At 43.7% G+C, this 12,312-nt stretch overlaps 1 protein-coding gene across 3 annotated transcripts in view; it reads left to right on the top strand.

Moving 5' to 3' along the window:
* Positions 1–12,312, top strand: part of MYO1F (myosin IF) — a 1,016,322-nt gene that overhangs the window by 685,536 nt on the left and 318,474 nt on the right. For all 3 annotated transcript variants that reach the window (XM_040417777.1, XM_040417776.1, XM_040417775.1), the window contains one exon: positions 3,766–3,847. In XM_040417777.1, coding sequence (XP_040273711.1) covers positions 3,766–3,847 — 82 coding nt within the window. The remainder of the gene's footprint in view (positions 1–3,765; positions 3,848–12,312) is intronic.

Here is a 12,312-nt window from a genome sequence, read left to right as displayed (position 1 = left end):
CAGGCCATTTCCCTGCTCCTGGGCTATCCAGCCTGAATAGGATAACTGCCATTCTTGCCCCGTGTCCCCTGATGAATCTTGGGGCATCCAGTGAGGAAACGCGTCGGGACACATGAGTATTCTCCCACCCTCCTTTCCCTTCCTGGGGTGACTGAGTGGGGTATTTTTACTCATTTTTTTGCATTCTGCTGTATATGCCATTCCTTCGGACGGATACTCTCCCCTCTGCTAGGGCCTGATCAGGGTCATTTAACAGGGAGAGAGTTCCTGTCTGGGCCACCCCTTGCGGGGCTTTTTGGACCCCGTCCTTAGGACATAGTTTATAGGGTGACTTAGGACAAGCAGGGAGGCAATAGGGCCAGTTTATTTGGTCTCCATACTGTTCTGCCCGCCTTCTGTTACCATCAGACGTGTCCGTCACCTATATATATATATGTGTGTGTTTGTCTCCTAACTTTTGCTCATTCGCCTGGTGGGGCACTACCACGTGCGCCTGGCGAATGCGCATGGGTTTTTCGTGTTGTTTGTCTGTGGGGCTGTCATTTTATCTCCCAGTTTTCATTAAAATAGTATTTTTATCTTAGTATACTGCCCCTTATAGTTTCTTGATATATGTGAGGGGGGAAACTTTTCAAGATGGGTGGTGACCATGGCGGCCATTTTGAAGTCGGCCATTTTGAATCCAACTTTTGTTTTTTCAATAGGAAGAGGGTCATGTGACACATCAAACTTATTGGGAATTTCACAAGAAAAACAATGGTGTGCTTGGTTTTAACGTAACTTTATTCTTTTATGAGTTATTTACAAGTTTCTGACCACTTATAAAATGTGTTCAATGTGCTGCCCATTGTGTTGGATTGTCAATGCAACCCTCTTCTCCCACTCTTCACACACTGATAGCAACACCGCAGGAGAAATGCTAGCACAGGCTTCCAGTATCCGTAGTTTCAGGTGCTGCACATCTCGTATCTTCACAGCATAGACGATTGCCTTCAGACGATACGAGATGTGCAGCACCTGAAACTACGGATACTGGAAGCCTGTGCTAGCATTTCTCCTGCGGTGTTGCTATCAGTGTGTGAAGAGTGGGAGAAGAGGGTTGCATTGACAATCCAACACAATGGGCAGCACATTGAACACATTTTATAAGTGGTCAGAAACTTGTAAATAACTCATGAAAGAATAAAGTTACGTTAAAACTAAGCACACCATTGTTTTTCTTGTGAAATTCCCAATAAGTTTGATGTGTCACATGACCCTCTTCCTATTGAAAAAAACAAAAGTTGGATTCAAAATGGCCGACTTCATGGTCACCACCCATCTTGAAAAGTTTCCCCCCTCACATATACTAATGTACAGGAAGTCAATATCACCAACCATTCCCATTTTATTAAGGTGTATCCATATAAATGGCCCACCCTGTAGAATAAATTAAAAAAACATTAAAGGTCCTCTTTAGGCACCATCTGTTCCCAATAAGGAAAATGTCTGGAAGCTTTGGAATAGGCAGTATTGTAAAAAAAAAAAACACCCAAAACACTCTTAATTGTATGTGTACTAATGCCAGAAGCCTTACCAATGAAAACATACAGCATACAGTTTGTTTAGAATGGATTGTAAAAACTGGAGAGGGGAGGGGGCACAGTGCCTTCTCAAAAAGCTGAGGATATATCATCAGTATTAGTCTTCGAAAACCCTTGGGAAAACCCTTTTAACTAGTGTCAGGCAGCTGCTGCCAAGGCTAATAAGATTATTGGGTGCATAAAAAGGGACATAGAAGCATGTGATGGAACATAGTCCTGCCACTTTACAAATCACTAGGGGTAATCTAATAACTATGTACTGTATAACTATATCTAGGATCAGTACAGAGATCTCTCCCATTAACTATTTACCAAGGACTGTGACGAGGGGACATTCTCTATGCCTAGAGGAAAGAAGGTTTCTACACAAACATAGAAGATGAATCTTTACTGTAAGAGCAGGGAGACTATGGAACTCTCTGCCAGAGATGGTGGTAATGGCAAACTCACTGAGTCCAAGAGCAGCCTGGATGTATTTCTGGAGTGTAATAATATGGCAGTTTATACTGTATTTTTCGCTTTATAAGACGCACCTGACGATAAGACGCACCTAGGATTTTGAGGAGGAAAATAAGAAAAAATATATTTGGACCAAAAGGTGTGCTTTTGTTGGATTTTGAACTAATGGGGGTCTGTGGATGACACTATTATGGGGGATCTGTGGATGACACGGTTATGGAGGGGATATGTGGATGACGCACTGTTATGGGGGCATCTGTGGATGATGCACTGTTATGGTGGATCTGTGGGTGACACTGTTATGGGGATCTGTGGGTGACACTGTTATGGGGATCTGTGGGTGACACTGTTATGGGGATCTGTGGGTGACACTGGTATGGGGATCTGTGGGTGACACACTGTTATGGAGGATCTGTGGATGAGACGGTTATGGGGATCTGTGGATGACACACTGTTATGGGGGCATCTGTGGATGACACACTGTTATGGGGCATCTGTGGATGACACACTGTTATGGGGGCATCTGTGGATGACATACTGTTATGGAGATCTGTGGATGACACTGTTATGGGGGGATCTGTGGATGACACTGTTATGGGGGGGATCTGTGGATGACACATATATAGCATCTTATGCTATATATGTTTCGTCCACAGATCCCCCTCATAACAGTGTCCCTGTGTAAATAGTGACCCCACTCACAGCAGTCTTCATATCTAAACTGTAGTCATGTAATCCTTAACTTCTTGGTTAGCTTTGTTAAAGTAGCGTAATGGTCTATAGTAGTACTCCCTATAAAATTACCGTAGCAGGCCGGCCGGCAGCGTAGCGTCATTCACTCCGTCACTCGCCTGCTCCTCCCACTTTATTAATGAAGCAGGCGGAGCAGGCGCGTGACGAGTGAGTGATGTTACGCTGCCAGCTGGCCTGCTATGGTAGTTTGATAGTGAGTACTACTACAGAGGATTGCGCTACTTTAACAAAGCTAACCCAATGGTTAAGGATTAAATGAGTACACTTTAAATATGAGGGCTGCTGTGCACGGGGCCCGGTGTAATAGAGTACAATGACTGCATCGGGCCCCGCCACGATCGCAACATCAGTTGCCGCCCTCCAGCCCCTCCTCCCTCCCCGCTGATACATCGCAGGCCGCGCTGTGCAGAATAGCGGCCAGCAATGTAAAAGTGTCAGCGCACCATTCGCTTTATAAGACGCACTGCCATTTCCCCCCCAATTTTGGGTGCATTTTATAAAGCAAAAAATATGGTAGTTATTACATTTCTGGGGAAGAGTTGTTGGTCCAGCAAGTTATTCTGGTTGCCTGAGCAGAGTTTTTTTCCCCCCTAAAATATGAAAATTTGTCTTTTACCTTTTTTACGCCTTTCTCTGGATCAACTTGCAGGATAACAGGCTGAACTGCATGGACGTATGTCTTTTTCAGCCTTATAAATTATGTTACTATGCCCTAGGAAACTAGAGGGTGTTATATTCAAATTTTCTGGGAAATTGGTGCACTTTGGTTGGAGTAGAATCAATTTGGGTCCAAATTGAACTTATTGAAAAGATGGAAAACCTGAAGCTTACCAAATCTCAAAAGGTTCACTCATCTCTATTCCAAAGCATTACATTTTTAAAAGTGTCAGAGTTTCAGTTATTTGGCTAGTATGATTAACATAAAAGCACTTACAAATGTAAATATGTGTTTATTTGTTTTTTTGTCTAGCCAGTTCATACAGAGCCTCTTCCCAGAGAAATTAGATTCAGATAAGAAAAGCAGACCAACTACAGTGGGCTCAAAAATCAAGGTAATATGAATAAAACCTAGTGACTATGCTTTGACTGAGCAGAAAATTATTGGGAGTAAATTGCGAGGGGAGGTGCGAGCTGCAGCAAACACCTCCAGGGTGTGGGGATGATCGATTGCTACTGCGATCGCTTGTCCCCATACAGATTCATGGTTTCTGGACAAATTTCAGTTTACATAGAATGACCTGCTGCCCAAAAGCTTTAAGTTTTGGTGCCCCATCAATGATGCGCTCACCTGGTCAACGATTGTTTGCTCATTGATCAGGTGATTAGTGAAATCCTTATATAAGCCAATTATTAGGAACAAGTGTTTTACATTATGTACTAACATTTATACGAACATTATGTTACAAAGCGGATGTGGATATGCTGTGTCATTTGAACAGATTTATCTTGGTGTTACTCTTAATGGTGTTATCTAAGTGGCCCTTTTGGTATTCACTCTGTAATAGTGATGAGCGGCATAGGCAATATTTGTTTTCGCAATATTTTGTGAATTTTTCGCATAATATTTGCAATAAATTCACAAATTCTAGAATTCGCAATCTCCAGTCATTATTTTCGCGAAATCGCAAATCGGCACCAATGATGCGCATTTTTAAGTATTGTTGTGACATCACAGCACAATGTCTGTAGCATGTATGTATGGATAGCAGAGAAACTGTATTTCCTATCACCCTACCTAACACACTACACTGGAACCTATCAGCTACAGTATATCACTATCTAACCTACACTGACTATCTCCCACTAACTATCTGTATTATATATATGAGCTAACTAACTATCTAATGTAATTAAATAAGGATCCAGAGGAGTCTGCAAAGCACAGAAATGACACTGCTGTCTCTATCAGAACTGCAAAAAAGAGGCTGTTGGGGAGTTTCTTATATAGTAAGGGTTGCTAGGGATGTTGCTAAGCTCTGACAAAGATATTTCAGCCTTCTCATTGGCCCACAAGCAAGAAGCAGTAGTACTGATGAAAAAAAAAAATTTGAATATTCGCGAGTACGAATATATAGCACTAAATTCTAGATTTTCGCTAATTCTCGAAGTGCCGATATTCGCAATAAAAATTTGTGATCAGAATATTTGCGATCAACACTACTCTGTAATAGGATCTGGACTTCCCTGCAGGGGAACCACCAGGGTGCTACTTATTAGAGTTGTGTCTGTACAGGAGACTGCTTACCTACGAGAGTCAAGAGACACCTGTGCAGAGCACCAAAGGGATCAGGCAACCCCATAGTTAGGGACAGGCCGAGGTCAAAACTCTGCCCAGGGGAGCAACATAACCCAGCTATATAGATGTCAACAGGATGGTAGGTGCCCTCCAGATGTCTCCATTCTCCAAGATCCAATTCAATGGGAAGCAGTTCTCTCTCTGATGGAACAGTTGTGTTCTGTAGAGGGCAAAAAGTGACAGGTGACCATCTTACCGGAGGACCCTCTTTGGGTGGAGCTCAAGCTCCCATCGTGGACATATACACTTCTAAGAACAACTGCCTAGATCCATCAGGGTGATGCAAAATAAAGGCTGAGGAGAAGGCCTGCTTGAAAGTCTAAAGTGTGGATTTCACCTTAGTGTCCACTCCCTAGCATTCACCCCTTTGCAGGTAAGTGTGGAGATAGGGGTGGTGAGAAATGATTATGTTGTCCGGGTTCAGAGCTGAACCCAGACATATCCCTATCTTCGACCCCCTCTGGCCACTCTGATATGAGCATTGAAGCATTTCATGCTCCGATGCATTTTTTGGAGATCTAGCGATGTACCAGGCTCTCCATTGGAACTGCTAGGAGGAGGCTTCTGCCTTGCAGTGAGCCCGGTGATGCCAATGGCACTTATGGGCTGGCTTTAGCACTGCCCTAGCCTGTAAAACAGCTAGGGCAGCGCTAAAGCCCACCCATCAGAGCCGGTGATGTCACCGGGAACACTGCTAGACAGAAGCCTCCGCCTAGCAGTGTAATAATATCAACAAAAAAGCCCTTGCCCTGTGCGATCATGAAGTGCGCCGATACTCATATCAGGGAAGCCGGAGGGGTCAAGAAGGGGATATGTCCGGGTTCAGCTCTGTACCCGGACAACTACTTTAATAAATTGCCTGTAATAATTGGTAAACCCAAGAACCATTAGATCGCTCTCAGGCCTGTGGGATGAAGTCATTCCAGAAATGCGGACAGCTTTTCTGGGCCCACCTGAATACCATTATCGGAGATTATATAGCCCAGGAAAGGAATGGAGGGCATTTCTTATACTTAGCACATAATCTGTTTTCAGATCTTGGAAGACAGCGGGAGCATTGCACAGGCCAAAGGGTAAAACAAGATACTTATAAGGGCGGTCACAGGTATTAAACACTGTTTTCCATTTGTCAACCACTTGTATATGGATCAAGTTGTAACTCTCCGAATATCCAACTTCGGATAGAGTTCAAAAGAGTTCTAGAATTAGGAACAGAAGATTTTTACCCTTCAGAGTAATCTTATTTAGGCCATGGTAGTTCATGCATGGCCAAAGAGATCCATCATGATTCTTCATAAAATAAAAGACAGCTCCCACAAGAGAGGAAGGCTTCTGGACAAAACTGCTTCCAAGGTTTTCCTTTATATAATCAGCTATGGCCCTGGGACTCATGTGAAGACAGTGGGTAGACATGGCCATGTGAAGTAGTGGTTCCAGGCATCAGGTTGATGGGGCAGTTGGAAAACCAATGTGGGAGCAGATTCTCGGCCTCATTTTTGTCAAAGACCTCTGAGCAGGTAGCATAGGTGGGAGGCAGACTGTTACGACCAGTAGGTTTTTCTGTGTCAACCAAGGTATGGTGGACACTAACCCCTAGGGTGTTATTCAGCACTCTCACAGGAGACTGGACAGAATGCAACAAGAGAGAAACTGAACTACTACCTACCATATTAGCTAATATGGTTGACAGCTGACCCACAGAGTCAGACAACAGGTAACGCTCCAATAGCTCAAGTTGCAGTAAGAACCACAGTTAGTGTGAACTGAGACCAATAGCAGACATAGTAGTGGTAAATTGTATTGCAGAGAAGACTGGAGTAAATGCAGCAGCTGATGATGATGTTAATTGTCAGAGGCAGAAGCTGAAGCGTGGTCAGAGACAAACCAGAGGTCAGAAGCTGGTATCAGATAGTAGAATGGTACAGAGTATCAGACAGGGTCAGACAGGTTCAGTAGTTGATGCAGGTGGCAGGCAAACAGAATGCTCAAACAGGCTGGGTCAAACACAGGAGATCAGAACAGAACACCTTTGCTAATACTGATAGTAACTCAACGCTCATGCAACTTCCTGGAAGAGGAAGCTGCTATTTAACCTTGTAACCCCCACCTAGGGGCCTTTCTGGGAGGCAGGAAGCATGCCCTTCAAGTTGGACAGAATATTTTATCTCCAGACAGGAGGCCCAGCAGTCAGGCATCGTGAATGACATTATGATCCCCAATAAAGAATCTGTCCTTGTCCCAGTTAATCACAGGAGCATGAAGATGTAGCCATGGTAACACCAACAGCAGGGGCTGATAGACTCAGGTAGAATGAGATCTTCTCAAAGTATAAAAGTTCCACCTGGAGGTCCATGGGCACAGTTACACACCGAATGCATTCAGGAAGAGGTACTGTACTCCATCAATAGATGCCATCCCTAAAGGCTTCTCCAGGTGCACAATAGGTATGAGGTGCCAGGTCACAAAGTAAATGCAGGAAGTTACTTGCCGACCTGGAATCAAGAAAGGCCTGTTCAGTAAACTGGACATTTCCACATGACAACGTCACACAGTTAGCTTTGGAGAGAGAGTATTCTTGCCCAAGGTTATCTCTCCAACCGGCCCTAGACAATGGAGTCCCACTTTGAGAGGACAGTACATACACAAATTGTTTCTGCATCTGTTCTGAAGCTCCTCATCAGAAAGATTAACTCTGTCCAGCTACAAGTACATACACAAATAGTTTCTGCATCTGTTCTGAAGCTCCTCATCAGAATTTCAGAAAGATTAACTCTGTCCAGCTACAAGGGCTCCGAGATTAAGGTAATTCCATTTACAGAGGAGAGTGGCCATGACTCACCCACAAGGGTCAAAAGACATCTATGCAGAGAAGAAAGCAATCAGGCAAAACCATAGTCAGGGACAGGCCGAGGTCAGCGCAGGGAGAGTTTGAAAGCGTTAAACAGTAACTAGAAGTAAAGGTAAAGACAGAGAGCTTAGGGTCGGAACGTAGAACAAGCAGAGGTCGGGTCGGGCAGGGAAAGTTTTGTTTCGGGAAACAGGCAGAAGTCAGTACACGGCAGATGAACACAGAAATAACATACCTTTGCATGAAACGTGCAAACTAGAACCTATTGCTCAGGCACTCTCTCACAGAAGGAAGGTGCGAGAGAGAAAGAGAGAAAAATCAGTACCCCCCCCCTAAAAACAATGTAATTTGCCCAATGTTAAAGTGTGAATCCACCTTTGCCTATTACATTTACATGGTTACACAACTTTCCATAGATCGATAGTACAAACAAGTATACAAAACTTTCCTATGCATCTTCTTAGAGAAAAATGTTTATTTCATCTTTAATCAGCTACCCCCCCCCCCCCCATGCTCTGCTCCTAAACTAACATTCACTCTGAAATCTCTACTGACGACCAGCTCACAGAGGTATCAAATTACAGGTCAATAGAATGACTATGGAAAGGGAAGGGGGGTAAGAATGTGAGCTGGGTGATACAAGAGAGACACACATAGATGCACCCGAGCCGCAAAAAATACTGCTCGGATGCGGACCACAACAACGGCCGTGTGTATGAGGCCTTAGTGAGAGAAAATTTGGAAACATATTTTCCTCTACTTTCGGTGTGCAGTGTATGGCAACTAGTCTCTGTTAGCATACAAGGTTTGTATTGTATAAGCAACAACCACTGTATGTCATTGTTATATGCCTAGTATATTGTATGGTCACTAGATGGCAGTGTTGCATTTGTGTAACTTCCTGTTTTTCTATCCTTCAATAAAACAGTTAGTGCTCGTGCAGTTACCGAGCAGAGGTCAGTTAAACCTGAAAGACTGTCTGCCTGTTCTTTGTTTAGCCTCAGAAAGTATTTCAAAGGCTGGGTTCACACGAGCGTGTCTGGATTAGTTCCGGATGCGTCCCGGTGTGTTGCGGCAAACCCGCGCGAGTAGGAATGCAATTGCAGTCAGTTTTGACTGCGATTGCGTTCCGATGTTCAGTTTTTATCGCGCGGGTGCAATGTGTTTTGCACGCGCGTGATAAAAAACTGACTGTGGTACCCAGACCCGAACTTCTTCACAGAAGTTCAGGTTTGGGTTAGGTGTTGTGTAGATGTTATTATTTTCCCTTATAACATGGTTATAAGGGAAAATAATAGCATTCTGAAAACAGAATGCTTAGTAGGTGATCAATTGAGGGTTAAAAAAAATAAAAAAAATTAACTCACCTTCTCCTCTTGTTCGCGTAGTTCTCCCGGTCTTTAGTTCTTTAAAAGATGAACTATGGGCTAAAGGACCTTTGGTGACGTCAGATCACATGATCCAATCACATGGTCCATCACCGCCGGTGAGTTAATTTTTTTAATTTTTTTTAACTCTCAATTGATCACCTACTAAGCATTCTGTTTTCAGAATGCTATTATTTTCCCTTATAACCATGTTATAAGGGAAAATAATACAGTTTATAGACTGTCTCCTAGCAACCATGCGTGAAAATCGCACCGCATCCGCACTTGCTTGCGGATGCTTGCGATTTTCACGCAACCCCATTCACTTCTATGGGGCCTGCGTTGCGTGAAAAACGCAGAATATAGAGCATGCTGCGATTTTCACGCAACGCATAAGTGATGCGTGAAAATCATCGCTCATCTGAACAGCCCCATTGAAATGAATGGGTCCAGATTCAGTGCGGGTGCAATGCGTTCACCTACCGCATTGCACCCGCGCGGAAATCTCGCCCGTGTGAACGCAGCCTAACAGGTTATGGGCCCAGGACATGCTACAGAAGCCCTGTATATAACACAGATTACCCCTGGATAAAACCAGATACAGTGAGCTAAAGCAATTGAGTGCAGGAGACATCAACAGAAAGGCAAACAGCAGAAATGGCTGCCACCATCCCCTCAGCAAAGTTTTCCATCGCAAATCTGACAAATCAGAACTACCAATCCTGGAAATTTAAGATGAAAATGCTGCTTATAAGAGAAGGTACGTGGAAATGTATAAATGAACCCAGACCTGCACAGCCCACAGAAGAGTGGTTAGACAGAGATCAGAAAGCCCAGAGCACAATCTCTCTGTGCATAGATGATGATCAAATCATACTTATATGTAACTGTCAAACTGCTAAAGACATGTGGGAAGGATTACAAAAAGTGCATGAAAGAGTTAATCTCAGCAATAAACTGTATTTAATCAGAAAGCTGTATCAGACTAAGCTACAGAAAGACCAGGACATGCAGTACTACATAAGACAGACCTTAGAAATGGTGGAGAGACTGAGAGGGATTGGAGAAGATATAAAAGATTTCCATGTTGCAGCGTTATTGTTAAGTGGACTTCCTGAAAGTTATGAGACACTTGTCACAGCACTAGATGCACGCCCAGATGATGAACTGACACTGGAATATGTTAAAGGCAAGTTTGTGGATGAATACAAGCGCAAAACAGAAAGCATGAGTAAAGCAAGTGTGTGTTCAGAGACTGCTTTAAAGATGAAATACAAAAATAAAAGCAGTAATGTTCAGCTAGAAAAGCGGGAATGCTTTGTCTGCAAAAAGCCAGGACACCTAAAGGCAGATTGTAGAATCTGGAAAGCTAGAATGCAAAAACAAAGTGGATTGCAACAAGCTAAGAATGTCATAGAAACAAAGGAGTATGCATTCGGATCCAAAAATGGTGTCACCTCTGTGCAAGTGTGGTGTGTGGACTCAGGTGCTACAAGCCACATGACAAATGACCGACATTTCTTCACTCAGCTTGATGAAAGCAGAACAGAAAGGATAACTACAGCTAATGGACAACTAATGAAATCAGTGGGAATAGGAGATGGTTTTCTATACTGTCCTATCTCTCCAGATATCACTAGAAAGATCCATATGAGGAATGTTCTGTATGTGCCAGATCTTGACAGCAACCTTTTGTCAGTAAAGAAACTCACTAACCAAGGCAATGTAGTCACATTTCAGGGTGACAGTTGTATCATCACAAAAGGGGATTGCTTGCTTGCAAAGGCTAAAATCAGAGATGAACTATATCAGCTGAACTGCAGTGAAATGGTTAAAACAGCCAAAGAGGATAAACATTCAAACTGCATCCACACTTGGCACAGACGATTCGGGCACAGAAATTCTAATGCAATAAAGAAAATAGTTGAGAATAACTATGCAAGTGGTATTAAGATGAATCCATGTGATCAAACAATGATCTGCACAGAGAATCTGGCTTCATGTCAGCAGAGAATCAGTCTTCATGTCATAGCAGAGAATCAGGCTTCACGTCACCCAACACTGGAACAGTCCATTATCAGATATTTAGGCCCAGGCACCCAGGCAGAGGAGAGAGGTCCCGTAACAGAGAATCTGGCTTCATGTCATAGCAGAGAATCAGTCTTCATGTCATAGCAGAGAATCAGGCTTCACGTCACCCACCACTGGAACAGGCCACTGTCAGATATTTTTAGGCCCCGGCACCCAGACAGAGGAGAGAGGTCCCATAACAGAGATTCAGGCTTCATGTCAGCAGAGAATCAGTCTTTATGTCATAGCAGAGAATCAGGCTTCACGTCACCCACCACTGGAACAGGCCACTGTCAGATATTTATAGGCCCCGGCACCTAGGCAGAGGAGAGAGGTCCCATAACAGAGATTCAGGCTTCATGTCAGCAGAGAATCAATCTTCATATCATAGCAGAGAATCAGGCTTCATGTCACCCACCACTGGAACAGGCCACTGTCAGATATTTTTAGGCCCCGGCACCCAGACAGAGGAGAGAGGTCCCACAACAGAGTTTCAGGCTTAATGTCAGCAGAGAATCAGTCTTCATGTCATAGCAGAGAATCAGGCTTCACGTCACCCACCACTGGAACAGTCCATTGTCACATATTTAGGGCCAGGCACCCAGGCAGAGGAGAGAGGTCCCATAACAGAGATTCAGGCTTCATGTCAGCAGAGAATCAGTCTTCATGTCATAGCAGAGAATCAGGCTTCATGTCACCCACCACTGGAACAGGCCACTGTCAGATATTTTTAGGCCCCGGCACCCAGACAGAGGAGAGGTTCATTGAACTTTGGGTTGCCCCGCAATATAATGGGAAAATGAAAATAAAAATAGGATTGAATGAGGAAGTGCCCTGGAGTACAATAATATATTGTTATGGGGAGGTAGTTAATGTCTAATCTGCACAAGGGATGGACAGGTCCTGTGGGATCCATGCCTGGTTCATTTTTATGAA

Source organism: Bufo bufo, chromosome 2 (genome assembly GCF_905171765.1).
Source record: "Bufo bufo chromosome 2, aBufBuf1.1, whole genome shotgun sequence".
Classification (NCBI taxonomy): domain Eukaryota; kingdom Metazoa; phylum Chordata; class Amphibia; order Anura; family Bufonidae; genus Bufo; species Bufo bufo.
Note: the sequence above shows the minus strand (reverse complement) of the source record. Positions and strands in the feature narration are given on the sequence as shown.